A 17042-nucleotide genomic window follows, 5' to 3' on the forward strand; every position below is an offset into this window, starting at 1 on the left:
AGTCAGTGAGGAGACGCAATATCACATTGGGGAAAAAGATGAAGTGTCAGTGGGGGCAGAGTTTAATAAAGAAGAAATATAATTTTAAAAAATACGATTAGGTTTGAGCAATGTAGTGGAGTAATGTGTATGAAGGTGTAATATCTGGGGGTTTTTTTGTACACATGGAAAACTGCATAGTGCTGTTCCTATAATACTAAAAATTGGATAATTTACCATAGTTGTCACAGCCTTAAGTGTCATTTTAAAAAATAGGTGTGATCTAACATTTTATAGCAATTACAAAACTTTGTTGCCAAGGCACAACATCTCCTAGTGACATCTCCGCATTAATACATTTCAGAACATTTGCCATGGACAGAAACAGGTGATTTTTATGAATTTAGTGGGCCTGTGTGCAGGAGCAGAGCTTGGGCCCCAAAGGTAAATCAAGCCGGCTTTACAGCACGAAACAAAGCAAAAATACTGTGCTCCTTAGACAGCCCTTGCTGGAAGGTAAGGTGACCAGTCAAGGTCAATCCATCCCCGATGCTGTTTGCCCCAGGATCACACACTCACACACACCTTGTTTTGTAGTCAGTTAGGTCTACAATGTTCTAATCAGCTGTCAGAATCACAGAGCCTATGAGAACCTTAGAAGGAGCTACAAATAATTGCCAAAAAAGTATAGGGAAGCCTAATTAATGACTGCCAAGCTGTCAGTTACAGCCTGCTGGGTTAGTTAGAGAAGCACATCCCCCTCTAACATGGCAACCTGCTGCAGAGGAGTAAAATAGAGCATTTGGGCATATTTAGTTAAGTATAAACACTTCAGCTAAAGAATAAGACAGGGCTATTTTCCTCCTATTGCCATCTCAGGATGGCAATAGGAGGAAAAGATTATAGTACATTTTTGTATTTATTTAAATAAAGCATTTTTCCCAGTGTGGACCATATATATTTTCCATATATACTTTCTAATTGATTTTTAACATGTTTAAAAGTGGTAATAGAAGCACAGGTTAGGGCTCTCAGTTCCACTTCACATGCGTGGCATGGCAAGGTCGGGTCACGTATGCACAGATGCTAGGAAGACTGCCAGGCAAAGTGTTTCTTTTTCCGCTGCCAGCCATATCACCCAGCTACAATGGTAATATTTTCTAAGCAAATTGTGGCGACAGGAGATTTTCTATCGCTGCAATAAACTGTGATAGAAAACCTGCTCTATCGTCACTTAAATAGTAAAGAGATCCATGACCAGCATCATTTCTTATTTTCTTAATATTCATTTTGCTTAACCTAAAACAGTTTTTCACTGCAGCGTCATTCCCTCTACAGCCCTGTTTTATTCTGTGAATAGTGATCAGGGATAATAGGAGTTTTAGTCCTGCTCCAGCATAAGACTGAAGGTTTGTTATCTCCTTCCCATACTTTATCTAACTGTATTTTCGTCCCCCCCCTAACTTCCCTTCCCTTCTGTACATTCCTCTCATTCTTCTCACTCCAGCACCCTCTTCTCCATCCTCTCCCTCTTACCACATTCATATCGACCTTTCTTCCACCCCTTTTTCTCCCATGAGGCTCTGCAGTATTTCTATGTATAACAGAACTCATTAGAACTTAGCAGATATTGTCAGATATTATAGCAGCATATCTACTTCCAGTTCTCGTAGCAATTACTGCTACAGGCAATGAGACCACAAGGGACGGCAGATACCAGGCTATTAACATGAAACCTTCACACCCTACTATTCACAGTGGAACCAACAGGACCACACATGGCAGCTTCAGTAACATAACAAAATGCTGGAATACATTAAGGTATATATATATATATATATATATATATATTAGAACAGACACTTTGCATAGTGTACTATGACATTTTAAAGAATAGTTAATAAATCAAAAACCAAAAACATGCAGCCTCTTCCAACTGTATGATCATCCCCGGTACATTAATAAAGGTACAGAATATAGAGTAATGCTGGATGAAGGCGGGTGATGAAGAATATGTGTATAGTAAATGAATACAACTAAAACTGGAGGTGATTAATAAATCAGTTAAATTGTTTTACTCGCCAATCAGTTATTTGTAACATATTGGAAAATAGAAAGAGGAATAGAGAGGCTAATGATCCGGTACCATTGTGCTTGATGAAAACATCCCATTTTATTCTGGAAATGCCCTTAGTCTGAGTCCATTTACTGTAATCCAGGCCAGGCCACATGGCAAATACTGCAAGTGTCACTGACAAGAGATGGTTTCTTTAGGAATGGAGAGATGAACATGGATTAAAGTAGTGATGAGCGGGCTCGGATTTCGCTAATCTGAGCCCACCCGAACAGTGTGGATCCGACGGGATCCGAGCACTGTTCGGGTACTTCCGCCCGCGAAAAAAATCCCAAACGAGGCTATGACATCCAAGTCTCGCGTCGGGTCTCGCGAGACTCGGATGTCATAAATTCACCGCTCGCGGCCGCCATCTTCATTCTGGCTGCGAAAACTCGTGAGGGAGGTTGTAGTTAGGGAGCTCCTGTCCTGCTTTTGTTTTCAGTGGTTTCCTTTGAGATCCTGTGCTGAGTCCAGTGGTGCTGCCTGTGTCCTGTGCTCTGTTCTGCTAAGGGCATTGTTATTTGAAAATTATTAAAAAGTTATAAAAAAAAAAAAAAAAATTATAAAAAAATTATTAAAAAAATATATAAAAAAATTTAAAAAAACTTATACAAAAATAATTTAAAAAAAATATAAAAAAATTATAAAAAAAGTCTCTAAAAATTTCTACTGCAATATATGAATAGGTTCACTGTTCCTGCAGTCAAGAAATATTAGTACTGCAATATATAAAAATACGTTACCAAAAAATAGGTACTGCTATTTCAAAGTCAATCTATGTTCACTGTTGCTGCTGTACCAATAAATAGGTACTGCTATTTCAAAGTCAAACTACGTTCACTTTTGCTGCTGTACCAAAAAATAGGTACTGCTATTTCAAAGTCAAACTACGTTCACTGTTGCTGCTGTACCAAAAAATAGGTACTGCTATTTCAAAGTCAAACTACGTTCACTGTTGCTGCTGTACCAAAAAATAGGTACTGCTGTATAACTCCAGTCCAGTGGTACTCTCCTGTGCCGCAGATAATTTGTAAATGCTTTGCCGAGTGTGTGTGGTTTAGGGGTACACTCTCTTGTGCTGCATATAATGGAGTACCAAAATTTGGATGATAAAGTAGGGAAAGATCAAGAACCACTTTCTCCTAATGCTGAAGCTGCTGCCACTAGTCATGACATAGACGATGAAATGCCATCAACGTCGTCTGCCAAGGGCGATGCCCAATCTCCTAGTAGAGGGCATGTAAAATCCAAAAAGCCAAAGTTCACTAAAATTAGCAAAAAAAGAAAATTAAAATCATCTGAGGAGAAACGTAAACTTGCCAATATGCTATTTACGACACAGAGTGGCAAGGAACGGCTTAGGCCCTGGCCCGTGTTTATGACTAGTGGTTCAGCTTCACCCAAGGATCTAAGCCCGCCTCTTCCCCCCTCTAAAAAATTTAAGAGAGTTAAGCTGTCATCAACAACACAGCAAACAACTCTGCCTTCTAAAGAGATGGCATCACAAATCCCCAAGGCGAGACCAAGGGTGTTGGTGGTTGCGAAGCCTGACCTTCCCATCACTGTACGGGAAGAGGTGGCTCCTTCCACCATTTGCAGCACGCCCTCTGCATATGCTGGAAGAATTACCCACAGTCCAGTTACAGATTTGGCTAATAAAGGTGTCAATGTTTCTTCAACACCTGTGGCTGCGAGGAAAAAGCTCAGTTTTCCTAAAAGACCCGCTGGCGGGGATGCTGAGAACATTTGGTCCGGACTGAAGGACCTGCCAACCATTGCAGACATGTCTACATGTCGCTGCATTGGATGCTGTCACTATTGAAAAAATGGTGGAGGATTACTTTGCTGACACCATCCAAGTAGACATGTCAGACAGTCCTTATTTTTACTGGCAGGAAAAAAAGGCAGTTTGGAAGCCCCTGTACAAACTGGCTATATTTTACGTGAGTTGTCCCCCCTCCAGTGTGTACTCGGAAAGAGTTTTTAGTGCAGCGGGGAACCTGGTCAGTGAGCGGTGAGGTTGCTTCCGCAAAACGTTGAAAAAATGATGTTCATAAAAATGAATTATCAATTCTTCTATCAAGAACAGCACTGGCCTCCAGAGACTACAGAGGGAGCTGTGGTTGTGGAGTCCAGCGGGGACGAATTGATAATGTGTGAGGATGAGGAAGTACACACTGAAGGGGGCGAGGAATCAGAGGATGAGGATGAGGACGACATCTTGCCTCAGTAGAGCCAGTTTAGTTTGTACAGGGAGAGATGAATAGCTTTTTTTGTGTGGGGGCCCAAACAAACCAATCATTTCAGCCACAGTTTTGTAGGCCCTGTCACTGAAATGATTGGTTTGTTAAAGTGTGCATGTCCTATTTCAACAACATAAGGGTGGGTGGGAGAGCCCAAGGACAAGTCCATCTTGCACCTTTTTTTTTTCTTTGCCAGCTCGTTTTGGGGGGGTCCAAACACACCAATCATTTCAGCCACAGTTTGATAGGCCCTTTCGCTGAAATGATTGGTTTGTTAAAGTGCGCATGTCCTATTTCGACAACATCAGGGTGGGTGGGAGGGCCCAAGGACAATTCCATCTTGCAACTTTTTTTTTGGCATTATGTGCTCTTTGGGGCCTAGTTTTTCAAACTGCCATCCTGTCTGCCACTGCAGTGCCACTCCTAGATGGGACACCTAAATTCCTTGGTCCTGTTGTATCCACACCAGCAACACTCTCCTCGTCAATTTCCTCCACGATCTCCATCAGAGATAGTTCTGCAGGCCATGTCACTGGCATGACTGAGTCCTCTTCAATCCGGGATTCTTCCGGAGGATCCTGCAGCGCTACGCCTACTACTGCCGCTGCTGCTGTTGCTGCTGGTAGTCGGTCATCTTCCCAGAGGGGAAGTCGTAAGAACGCTACGTCTTTCACCAAACAGTTGACCGTCCAACAGTCGCTTGCCATGAGCACGAAGTACGACAGTAGTCATCCTATGGCAAAGCGGATAACTGCGGCCGTAACAGCTATGTTGGTGTTAGACGTGCGTCCGGTGTCCGCCATCTGTGCAGTGGAATTTAGACGGTTGATGGAGGTATTGTGTCCCCGGTACCAAATCCCGTTGAGATTCGACTTCACTAGGCAGTCCAGAAATATTAGTATCAGATATTAAACTACGTTCACTGTTCCTGCAGTGCAGAAATATTAGTATCAGATATTAAACTACGTTCACTGTTCCTACAGTGCAGAAATATTAGTATCAGATATTAAACTACGTTCACTATTCCTGCAGTGCAGAAATATTAGTATCAGATATTAAACTACGTTCACTGTTCCTGCTACATCAAAAAAGCATGAACCTGCCCTGCCATCAACTAAAACAAGAGGTAGTGACGCGCTTGAACTCCACCCTCTATATGCTGCAGAGGATGGAGGAGCAGCAAAAGACCATTCAAGCCTACACAGCCACCTAAGACATAGGCAAAGGAGTGGGGATGCGCCTGAGTCAAGCGCAGTGGAGACTGATTTCGGTGTTGTGCAAGGTTCACACTGGTACACACTGAAGGGGGCGAGGAATATGAGGATGAGGACGACATCTTGCCTCAGTAGAGCCAGTTTAGTTTGTACAGGGAGAGATGAATTGCTTTTTTGGTGTGGGGGCCCAAACAAACCAATCATTTCAGCCACAGTAGTTTGGTAGGCCCTGTCGCTGAAATGATTGATTTGTTAAAGTGCGCATGTCCTATTTCAACAACATCAGTGTGGGTGGGAGGGCCCAAGGACAATTCCACCTTGCCCCTCTAGCAAACTCTTGCAAACTGCCATCCTGTCTGCCACTGCAGTGCCACTCCTAGATGGGCCACGTGTTTGTGCCGCCCACTTGTGTCGCTTAGCTTAGACATCCAGCTACCTTGGTGCAACCTTTTGGACTAAACACAATATTGTGAGGTGTGAGGTGTTCAGAATAGATTGGAAATTAGTGGAAATGAATGTTATCGAGGTTAATAATAGTGTAGGAGTGAAAAAAATAAATAAATATGGATTTTAGCACTTTTTATGCTTTTTTAAAAAAAATCAGAACCCAAAACCCAAAATCAGAACCAAAACCTTTCGTGGAGTGTTTTGGCAAAACAAATCAGAACCCAAAACCTCAAGCTAATCCGAACCCAAAACACCAAAAGTGGCCGGTGCACACCCCTAGATTAAAGGAGGATGGGAATGTACCAATGGAGAGAGTAAGGAGAAGTTGAATAGAAATAGGATCGAGGGAGCTGTTAGTAGGGTGAGATGATAAGATTAGTGCGGAGACTATGTCCTCAATTACAACTACAAATATTAGTGCACACTTTAGGCAGAAACGTATACTTATATTAAATGTCTTTAATGCTTCTTATTATGTGTTAAAAGCAGCCTATTCTATGCAGTTTAGTGTATTTTCCTGCTTGAGTGAAGCTAGTGAGACTGTATGTGATAATTCTAGCTGTGCTGCCTACCACATGTTGTGTTCTGACATGTTTCTCATGTGAGTACAATATCTTCTGTTTATGTTGTATATCCCAGGTGCAGAACAGCTCTCAAGTGTATACACTTACGCTAGATGGTCATGTATGTGGACACCCCTTCTAATCAGTGTGTTTGGCCATTTCAGTCACACCATTTGCTAACAGGTGCATAATAAGCAAGCATACAGCCATGCGATCTCTTAGTCAAACATTAGCAGTGGAATGGGTTGTACTGAATAGCACAGCGTCTTTCAACACGGCACTGTCATAGGATGCCACCTTTCCAATAAGTCAGTTTGCTTAGTTCGAACTACTATAAAAACTCACCGAATGGGACCACCGAGTGCTGAAACGTCTATTGTATAAAAAACATCTATTGCAACACTCATTACCGAGTCCCATACTGCCTCTGGAAGCAATGTCAGGACAAGAAATGTTCATTAGGAGCTCCATGGATTAGGTTTCCATGCCTGAGGAGCCGCTCCCAAATCTCAGATCACCACGTGCAATGCCAAACATCCACTGTTTGTCAGCGATGGATGAGGAATAATAGTCTGGGGCTGTTTTTTGTGATTTGACCTGGGCACCCTCCAAAATCTACTGGAAAGCCTTCGAAGAAGAGTGGAGGCTGTTAAGCAGCAAAGGGGGGATCAACTTCACATTACTACTCATGGTTTTGGAAAGAGATGTTCAACTAGCACATATGGTTGTGATGGTCCAGTGTCCACATACTTTTGGCCACATAGTGTATGTTAAATGCCTGCAGACATCCAGAACAGTACTGCTATACTGCAATTATGATTTAACCAATAACAACAAATTGATCGATCTACTGTAAGATAGACAACAAAAACAAGAACATAATTGGGTATTCTGTATTGTATAATAACATTGGATGATAATTGTGTCCAGTAGTCATATTATGTTAAGGGTTGTAGTACAGTTGGATAGAGGTTCTGCAAATAGAGTATAGCTAAGCATGGCAACGGTGTTCAAATACTGGCAAGTATATAATTTTGATAAAATTATAATAATTCACAGTGCGTACCACAGAAGATTACATCCAATTTTAGTATAGTATCTATAGTGTTAATAAATGTCGGGAGAGTTCTTATTTACTGTCACCACCAATTCACACTAGCAGATCCTGGTCTGCGCGTCCTCCCCTTCCAACACCTGATTTTTTATTGAATAGGTGTCGAAATGGTTTAAATACATGGGTTGCGTGAAGTGATAGATCCCCAGTCCCCTAGAATGGAAATTGCTTACGGAAGTGGTTAATTTAGAACTCGGTTTAAAGTAGAATTACTACTCACACTAATGAACATCAGCACAGACATGTGCAGTTAATATATTAATAACGTTTAGGCTTGAATGTAAGAAAAAGGGTGAACATGGAGATATTTTGGTAATAACTAATGATGTAAGAATGAATAATCTGACGGGGATTGATGCATTTATATAAATATAGTATCAGGAGTCCAGATTGTGAAAAAAAGTCGATGTAGGTTTATATAACTTTATTACATGTTGTTGTTTTATATGTATTTTTAACCTATAATGGGAATCAATGTTTTATGTTTTTATGTTTTTACTTCTTTTATGTAATGATTTGTGCATATGAGATGTAATTGGCTATATCGCTATGAGATGGTAATGGAATTGATAGAGGACATCTTTTGGATATTAGTATAACATAGACCTATAAAAAGCCGTCTACTACGTCGTTGACACACCCCTCCAAAGTCACCTGAGACGAAACGTGTAGAGGGAGTAGACGCTTGACTTCATGTGAGAGAGCTGCTCTGTTCTGAACGGGATGTTAAAAAATAAGAGCAAGACGATTTGTAACTTGATATGCTATTGATCATTTGTGCTCTGGTACATGCCTTATTATATGTTTTTTTAAATAAGCTTTTTACATTTCATGATACACCATTGAAGCGCCCCCTTCTGTTTGACATATAATATTGTATTGCAAAATTTGGGATTGGTGCTGCAAAGACAATTATATTTGCTCTTACAAAAAGAATATTAAATTAAAGTCATGTCAGATTAATTAGCGGTTGGCAGGGTCGGCGCTGCCATTTCTAGTGTCCCCCTGCCGGAAGTATGCATGCACCATTTGTAATATTCTGCTACAAGGCAAAAATTAAACAATACCTGAACCTAGTTTTAAAACAGTTTATTCATTAATTTATTTATTTTTAGCAGAAATCCAATTTTCCCAATCCATAATTTTGGTTCCAGGACCTCTGTTGTTTGCAAGGTATTCATCACTGTGTATGTGTGTATATGACAAATATTCTCAGTATAGCGATGTGGAATTGGTGGCTCTATATAAATAAATGGTGATGATGATGATGCAGTGTCACTAGAGGTTAGAAAGATGTGCATAGTGACGTTTTGTGGGTGGCACCCCACAATTTTACTAATGGTAGTAATAGGGTATATGGTGGTAATAGAGTATATTGTGTTTTTTTATTTTTAATTATACCTGAAGTTCTCCTTTAACTAGGTGCAATATACATATAGCGGCATTACAAGTCTACATTATATCTGTTCTTAAAATAATATGTTGCTTTTTTTCTCTTAAAGATTAAATAAAGTTAGTAACATTTTGCTTATTACACCGAGCTGTAAACATCCCTTGGTGTAGTCCTGCTGTCCTCACACTTTCTTTTATGCTGCTAGTGACCTATATTTTGCAGTCCTTTATGTAGACACTCACTAGGGGTGCGTTAATATACAGACACTGCAGGGGACCCAGTGCTGCTCATTAAAAGACTTATGGCAATATAAAGCAGTGACTCTCCACAGAGCCGTGTACATATTACGCCACATACTCTGAGTCTCTGAAAATAAACGAGCCAGTAATCACTGTGGAGACACAGAGAGCCATTTACTTTGAATTCCTGGAATCAGCCTCGGCAGAGTAAATTGCTCAGAAAGAGCAACTGCTGAGCCCATAAATAGCAAATTACAAAACATAATTTGTCATACTGCAGTTACACTGACTTTAACATTACTATAATAAATTAACCTTTTCTGTATATAAAACTATCCACGTACGATGCCTGTTGTTTTGGCTCAGATTTGCTTACTTTTTTTTTTGTTTTAATTTTTGCTTACAGATTTGTTTATTTCTTGTTATTTCGCTTTTTTTCTAAAATGTCTCTATTTCCTTCTGACATTGTCTGCATAATTCCAATGGCTCCAGTATAAAAGTTAGTTGAAGGAGAAGGCTCCAGCAGCATTATAGTATTGTAAAAGAAATCAGGCTCCTGCTATTGTGTTTTGTGCAGAGGACAAACACATTCACAAAGTTGGACAGTTTTAAGTCTCTCTACTTCAAGTAGACTTATGTTTAATTTATCAGTCTACAATACTCCACCTCCAACCACTGCCTGTTCTATCCCACTCTTGCTTTGCTGATGACAGGTACAGTTCCCTCCTCCTCATCATTTATTTATATAGCACCACTAATTCAGTAGTGCTGTACAGAGAACTCACTCACATCAGTCCCTGCCCCATTGGAGCTTACAGTCTAAATTCCCTAATATATACACACACAGACAGAGAGAGAGTGACTAGGGTCAATTTGATAGCTGCCAATTAACCTGCTAGTATGTTTTTGGAGTGTGGGAGGAAACCGGAGCAGCCGGAGGAAACCCACGCAAACACGGGGAGAATATACAAACTTCACATATTCCAAAGAAAGACATTTTTTAATCATTTTCCTGTCATTACATGGGGTGGTGTCAATAACATTCGCCAATGAGACAAGGCAAGAACTCAGCCCCATCCTTGGGACGACAGAGCCGATGTTCTTACCTCACCTTCCAGGCCCCAACATGCTTCCGCTTCTTCTTCTGCAATCACAAACTGCATGAAGGAAGTGAGACAGGCCAATCACCTGCGCTTCCTCCTGTAATCACTGTATTAGGAGCATGGTGGCTGACAGTGTGAGTGGTCGTGGTGAGTAGAGAGAGAGAAGTATTTTAATTCCCCTGTCTAACCCACTAACTGCTCGTGTGATTGGTGGGAAACAATAAGCATCTTTCTCTAAACCAACCAAACATCTATTAGCTTTCCTCAGTCTGGTGCAAGGTAGACAAATGTATGCAAGTGTTTGATTGGTTCATATGGGATACTACATTGCGCAAGTTTACAAACATATATCTTATTCATCCCATTGTCAGGTCTCTTGTTAGTTTTTCTCAGTTTTGTACTTTTCTCATTTCCTCTCAGGAAGAACAAGTGTCAGGTCCCGTTGCTAGTTTAAAAATAACATGGCTTTGTATTATAAGTAATATTTAGGTTCAGACTGTCACATTGGTACATAATTGTGTCAGTCGTTTGATTTTCTTCCTCAGCCTGGCACTGTGTGGGTGTATTCTGCTTTGCTCCCAAAATAATTCTATTAGCGACCCTCTGGTTTGAAGAATGGATGGAATCTGCCACACACTATTGCATCTAAAATTGCTTCTAGAAACAGATAGACCTAGACATTATTAAATATTAAACCACAGGCTTTCCCCCAAGTATATAAAGAAAGACTAGTGAGATGCAGAAAAAAAGTCTCTCTCATAACAAAATATAAAATAATAAAAAAAAAATCATATTTAAAACCATTACTGACAATTTTATAAAATTGTACCTTAGGCTAGCATTTTCTACAGACACATTATTATGCTATGCTAAAGTATATCCAAATCTGAAATCGGATTTCTACTTTTTATTACTGAGGAGTAACAATGTTACTGTCAGGAAAAGTACCGGCTGCTTCAACTTTGAGAATTATATTACAGCTACATTTATATTTGAACTAAAGCTTTCATATACGCAAAATCTGTGGGAGGACACAAGAGATAGATCAGGACTGGTAGAGGGTACTGGGAACTGTCCAATTACCATATTTGGATAATGACCCTGATGTTTATTTATTAGCCTACAGATTGATATAGGGTATTAACAAACCAGGGAAACAAAAAGGATGAGCAACAAATGCTCCTATTCTCCGCCTAACATACACCAAGGTAAGTGCTCACATTCCACTCTAGGGAAATTGTCCTGTAAAATCTCTCTGCACCCACCTTGCAGTATTTTTGGTCAAAGTGAAAATGCACATAGTGGTAAGAGTAAAACAGCACAACACATCTCATTGTACTATTACTTTAGGATCATATCCCCTTTATTAATTATAGCTTTTTAATTTTTATGCTAACATACTGCTTTTTCCAGCCTCAATTATGTCTTAAATTAGTCATGTGAGTGACAGGACATCACATTGTATTGCATGTGTGACAAAGTCAGCATCAGTATCTATTGTGAATAATGTGATGTGTACTACTGATTACGCTTAAGTGCAACTAATTATGGAGGAAAAGAGTAGTATTATTTTGTACCTAACTAATTAGGTACAAAATAAGCTAAGATGCACTTAAGCAACCTGAAACATTCTAATGAAACAAAGATGGAAGCCTCATACGCATGATGATGATAACTCAAGTCTCAGGAGAAATAACTTTGTCTTATATGGACTGATTTACTTTAGTATCCATACATTCCTGGACTTATGCACATGGCAGTGAATAGTCTCTTTGTACGTACCTGCCTTATAATCATGTATGAACTATAACATACCTCCTGACATCCCATAATAATTGTTTACTGGAAATCGAGGCCTAGTGAATTTCTACTCAAGCCAACAGAACGTCATGTAATGTGATTGACATATGATGTATTCCAAGCATTGCTAGTATACTTAAGGTATTGATGAGCAATGTGTCATAACCTAGATGTGTAATTTTTCAATATGTGTGCTCTGGGCATGTTGGGGGAGTGAGAGTGTTCTTTAACTGAGGATTTTTTGTTTCATAAATAAAACTTTTGATACTTTTGGGTTACGCTTCTGGATTGGACAATCAGTTATTCAACTTTAACACGTGTCACTGTTATACTTTTTAATTTATTTATAAAGTATTTTTGGACAATGCAAAAACACCACACTAACAGTATAGGTTGATGTTCTCTCTCAGCCACCTTGTGTAAAATTCAAACCCTTTTGTGGGGAGTAAAAGGCTCTTTGGGACCATGCTAAACAAGGAACACCCCCCATAAATGTGCTCTGTGTATATATGCACATATATTTGCTTGCATTCAGCAGATGCAAAAATATTTACCTCTGCAGATGCTGCCACTTGACCCACAAATCTATTTACTAATGCCTGGAAACAGGTACAGTTGTACAAAAATAAGCACATAATGTTACAAAACATATCTGCGCTGCATTCCAGCAATTTTTGAAGTTTGTTAATGACATTTAAAGACGCTTCTTACCCTGAAGAAAGATGAAGCATTTTAATACTATTAAGTGTATTTAGACTCTCACCATCTTTGTTTTATCCATGGCTCTTAATATAGTTACATTGAGATTCTGCAGAGCAGTGAGAACATTCTTGTATTCCCCCAAATATTCTGAGAAATAATCTGAAATACAGAGCATAGAAAGGAGACGTTTTAGAATTCCAAAAATTGCATTATTGAACATTGAATAAAAAAGGCAGTTGTTAACATGCAGTGTCGGACTGGGGCATGAAGGGCCCACCGGGGAATGTAGTGATAGGGGCCCACTACATTGGGGTGTGGTCAACTGTAAGAGTGGGTGTGGCCAGTCAAGGGGGTGTGGTCAGCCCATGGAGGGCAACTCACAACGTAAAGAACAAGGACACCTGGTAAATATATATATATATTCATAATAAGGTGCCATTTAGATGGGGTCTGCAGTATGTGTATTGATTCCATTCCCCCATTTCCCTCAGGGCTTCTCTGCTCCTTTCTGGTGAAAAAAAAAATGACAGGCTGGCTGGCTTGGGATGGCACTCACCTACCTGTGTGGAAAACTCCAGCATCCTGCTCCTCTGGGCGGCCGTGATACCAGGAAGATGGCACACTCCTCCCCTGCTGAAGTGAAAAACACACTACTGCACAGATGCAGAGAGCTCAGACATGGCTCTCTACACCTGCGCGGTAGTGAGTTTGTGACGGAAATGGCCCCGCCGCCCAGAGCTGGATTAAGGCTTTGGGAGGGGGCCCCTGATAATCTAAAATTAAGAGCGTCTTCATTGGGTATAATGCTGTAAACATTGACACATCCTGCATTACGACACCTGTAGCCCGCTAGTACGACATTTACAGCTCTCCCAGAGGGCTCACCTAGCTTGTCTGCACAAGAAAAGTCATTACTTCCACAAACTAAAATACTTTACATTAAAACAATCATCAAAACCCCACATTAAAATGGGCATTGACACCACACATTAAAACCAGCAATGATACCGCACATTAAAAATACAACTGATACCGCACACTAAAACTAGCAATGATACCGCACATTAAAACTAACATAAAAAAAATAAACATTGATAACATAACACCAATTTTGACTATATATGTCTGTATGTGTGTAGCTATGTTTGTATACCCTTATATAATGCAGCAACTATGTTAGAGGATCCTCTATTTTATTAATCAATAGTAAAGCAATTGTTGAAGCCTGCCACTTATATTAAATCTTTTAATTAGATTACACACACACTATATATATATATATATATATATACATACACTAAATTCTCATTCAAGCTTTAATATAAGTGGCTGGCTTATGTCATTACTTTACTAATGAAACATTAATATCAATGTTCAGTGTATATTTATTGAGATATAGCTGATAACAAAAATAAACATGTATATACATATTTAAGAAGACCCTTCATATCATGATTATTACTTGACTGCTTGATTAAATATGTCAAATGTAGCCACCTATAGCAGCAAGAAAATATATATATTCTCACTGCTATAGGTAACATATTTAATCAAGCAATAAACATGCTATGCTGTGAAGGGCCTTCTTGATATTTATTTATATGTGATTGATTTGTTTTTAGCTGTATAAATATGTGTCCAGTGAAACTGACACTCACCTGCTCACTTGTTGTTGCTTCCTGAATCTGCTTCTGCTGCACTTGCGCAGAAGCTCCAATTCAGACATTTTTGACAGTAGTACAGCAGCACCGCAGCTGCTGTACTACTGAGGAGATCATCTGATGCGGGCAGCGGGGGGAGCCTCGGAGAGAGGGGGGCCCAAAGCACATGCCCCCTATGCCCCCCACGATGATAGCTGACCTCCGGTAAGCTCCGCCCCAACAGCGGAGGGGGCGGGGCTTAATCGCGCCCTGGCCTACCGGTGTATAGCCCGGCTGGCCGGCAGGCCAGTCCGAGGCTGTTAACATGGCAGTGGGAAGTTAAAACAGGATTTAAAGCAGCAACCTCATGAAAAAAATTGAGGTTTGTTTTTTTTAACATAAATAACTGTGGCAGGCTATGAGATGAATATTGGTATTTACAATGTTCCTTGTTTTTTGCCTCTGGCAGCTATTAGTGATTTATAATTCTGTAAAATTTCTAAAATGTAATGTGACTACCTTGACAACCACAGTCACATGGCACATGATGTAGTAAGCAGAGAGGCTTTGGAACACCCCTCTGAGCTCTACCTGCATTGTGACATCCTCACCCTTCTACCATCATATAACATGCTGAGAGCTGTGATCCTATGGCAGCCATAATTGTCTTCCTTACAGAGCCATTGTGAAAAGGACTTGTAGTAGAACAGCTAAGAATAAGGACATCATTGCTATTTAAAGACACGCGGACGGGCGGCAGGTGAGTGGGGAGAGCGTCCCGTTGCCATCGCAAGTCAGCTGAGCATGCGCACGCACAGCGTGCAAGGAAACAAGGGAGCATCCTGTTGCGGCTGTTGGGGAAGCGCAGGCGCCCCTCTCCTGCACCTAGTGTCAGTACGGAGACGGCGCCTGACAGTCCTAACTAGATAAATATGCCTCTTTAATATAAATCTTAAATATAATTTCACATGTGTCTTCTAATGTATGACTGGATAAGCAGTCATGGTCCATGGGAAAAAGAACGAGCATGAACTGGAGATGGGGTCCTCCGGAGAACATTCTCAGGCACCAAAGTAGTCTTAATTCAACAGTGATTAATATACCTGGCACAAGGAACTATAGGACTGCCCCATAGATTTATCATTTACAGGTCTCTGCACCACTTAATGTATTAAATATGACTCATACGCTTCATTAAATCAAAATTCCCTAAGAGAGGTGTTGTAAGGTGAGGTGTTTGATTAAATTTTGCTAGATCAGGCATTAGAAGGGCCAGGATGTTGAAAGCAGCAATTGCATACAAAGAGGCAGCCTAAGGCAGGAACGGGAAAAATCAGAACACAGCTTTGAGCACTGACTGAACCTAGAAATGAGGATCCCAGAAGAGCAAGGATTGTGCAAAGCCGTTTCTGCCGGTGATGGACAACAATGGCAAACAACTTGGTGCAAATTCAAATTAATATAAATTGTTTGATTAGGTTACTAAACTAGAATTGTAAGCTTTTATCAGATACAAAGTAGACATTTAACAAAATAAATGCAAGCAATGTTTATTGTGCTTGTATGATTGCTTTGTTTGATACCATTCATCTAAATGTTACTTTCTGCAGTGCCTGTTTTTATGGACAATAGATTTTGTCTCTTATAATTCGTCAGTTTTGTGATATAATTCTGCCTTGTAGAAGTAATGCCATAGCTTAATGCAGCCACATGATTTTGCCCTTATAGGGGCTGCATACTTCCCTTGTGTAAAATGGCAGTCACTGCTTTTTGACAGTAATTGGCACAAGCAATGTTTAAAAGAGGGGACAGTGTTCAGAGCTGGAGTGCAAGTCACTTCTACTGTTGTGATTTATGGGCACCAGTCATGTTCTCCAGGACACAACCTATCATATGCCTCCCTCTCACTTACTGAACGCCCTCCCGTCTTTCAAACTCCTTATCTAAAGTTATCAATAGCAGTGCCCACACAAGGGGCATATATAACTCCTTTAAATTGGTTGTACACATTCGAATAGACCCTTCATGAAAAAATGACCAATCCATACAGTAAATAGGGGGTGCTCGTCCTGAGAACTCCCCACCCAGTCACCCAAAGTCAATAGCCAACTGGTGGATTAAGTCCATCCATACCTCCCGATAGAGCTATGTGGAGAAGTTCTGTTGTAGAGCTTTGGATGGCGTGCAATGCAGAATTCTGCAGAGTAAATGGGTAGCATTACAGGAGGCCATTCTCTTGGCTTCTGGATATGGCAAGGTCATTACCAATGGTGGGAGATTGTCCACTAACTGTTCATTTTTAAAGCCATATACTCATGGAACATCATGAAAATAATTTCTGCAGGACAGCATTAAATCTCAGTTTATACATTCCACAGTGTAAGAAGCCACTTATATAAAGTAATCGCAGGAAATGGAACTGGGTGTCAATTAAATCAATGTCATGTGTAGCTTATGATATTGAAGTGCTTGTAATATAAGCAGCCAAT

The 17042-nt window shown here is 40.2% G+C and overlaps 1 protein-coding gene across 4 annotated transcripts in view; it reads right to left on the minus strand.

Moving 5' to 3' along the window:
- NECAB3 (N-terminal EF-hand calcium binding protein 3) overlaps positions 1-17042 on the minus strand; it is a 92920-nt gene that overhangs the window by 47262 nt on the left and 28616 nt on the right. For all 4 annotated transcript variants that reach the window (XM_075177540.1, XM_075177538.1, XM_075177539.1 and 1 more), the window contains exon 5: positions 12975-13072. In XM_075177540.1, coding sequence (XP_075033641.1) covers positions 12975-13072 — 98 coding nt within the window. The remainder of the gene's footprint in view (positions 1-12974; positions 13073-17042) is intronic.

The sequence above is a fragment of the Mixophyes fleayi genome, chromosome 6 (genome assembly GCF_038048845.1).
Source record: "Mixophyes fleayi isolate aMixFle1 chromosome 6, aMixFle1.hap1, whole genome shotgun sequence".
NCBI lineage: Eukaryota > Metazoa > Chordata > Amphibia > Anura > Limnodynastidae > Mixophyes > Mixophyes fleayi.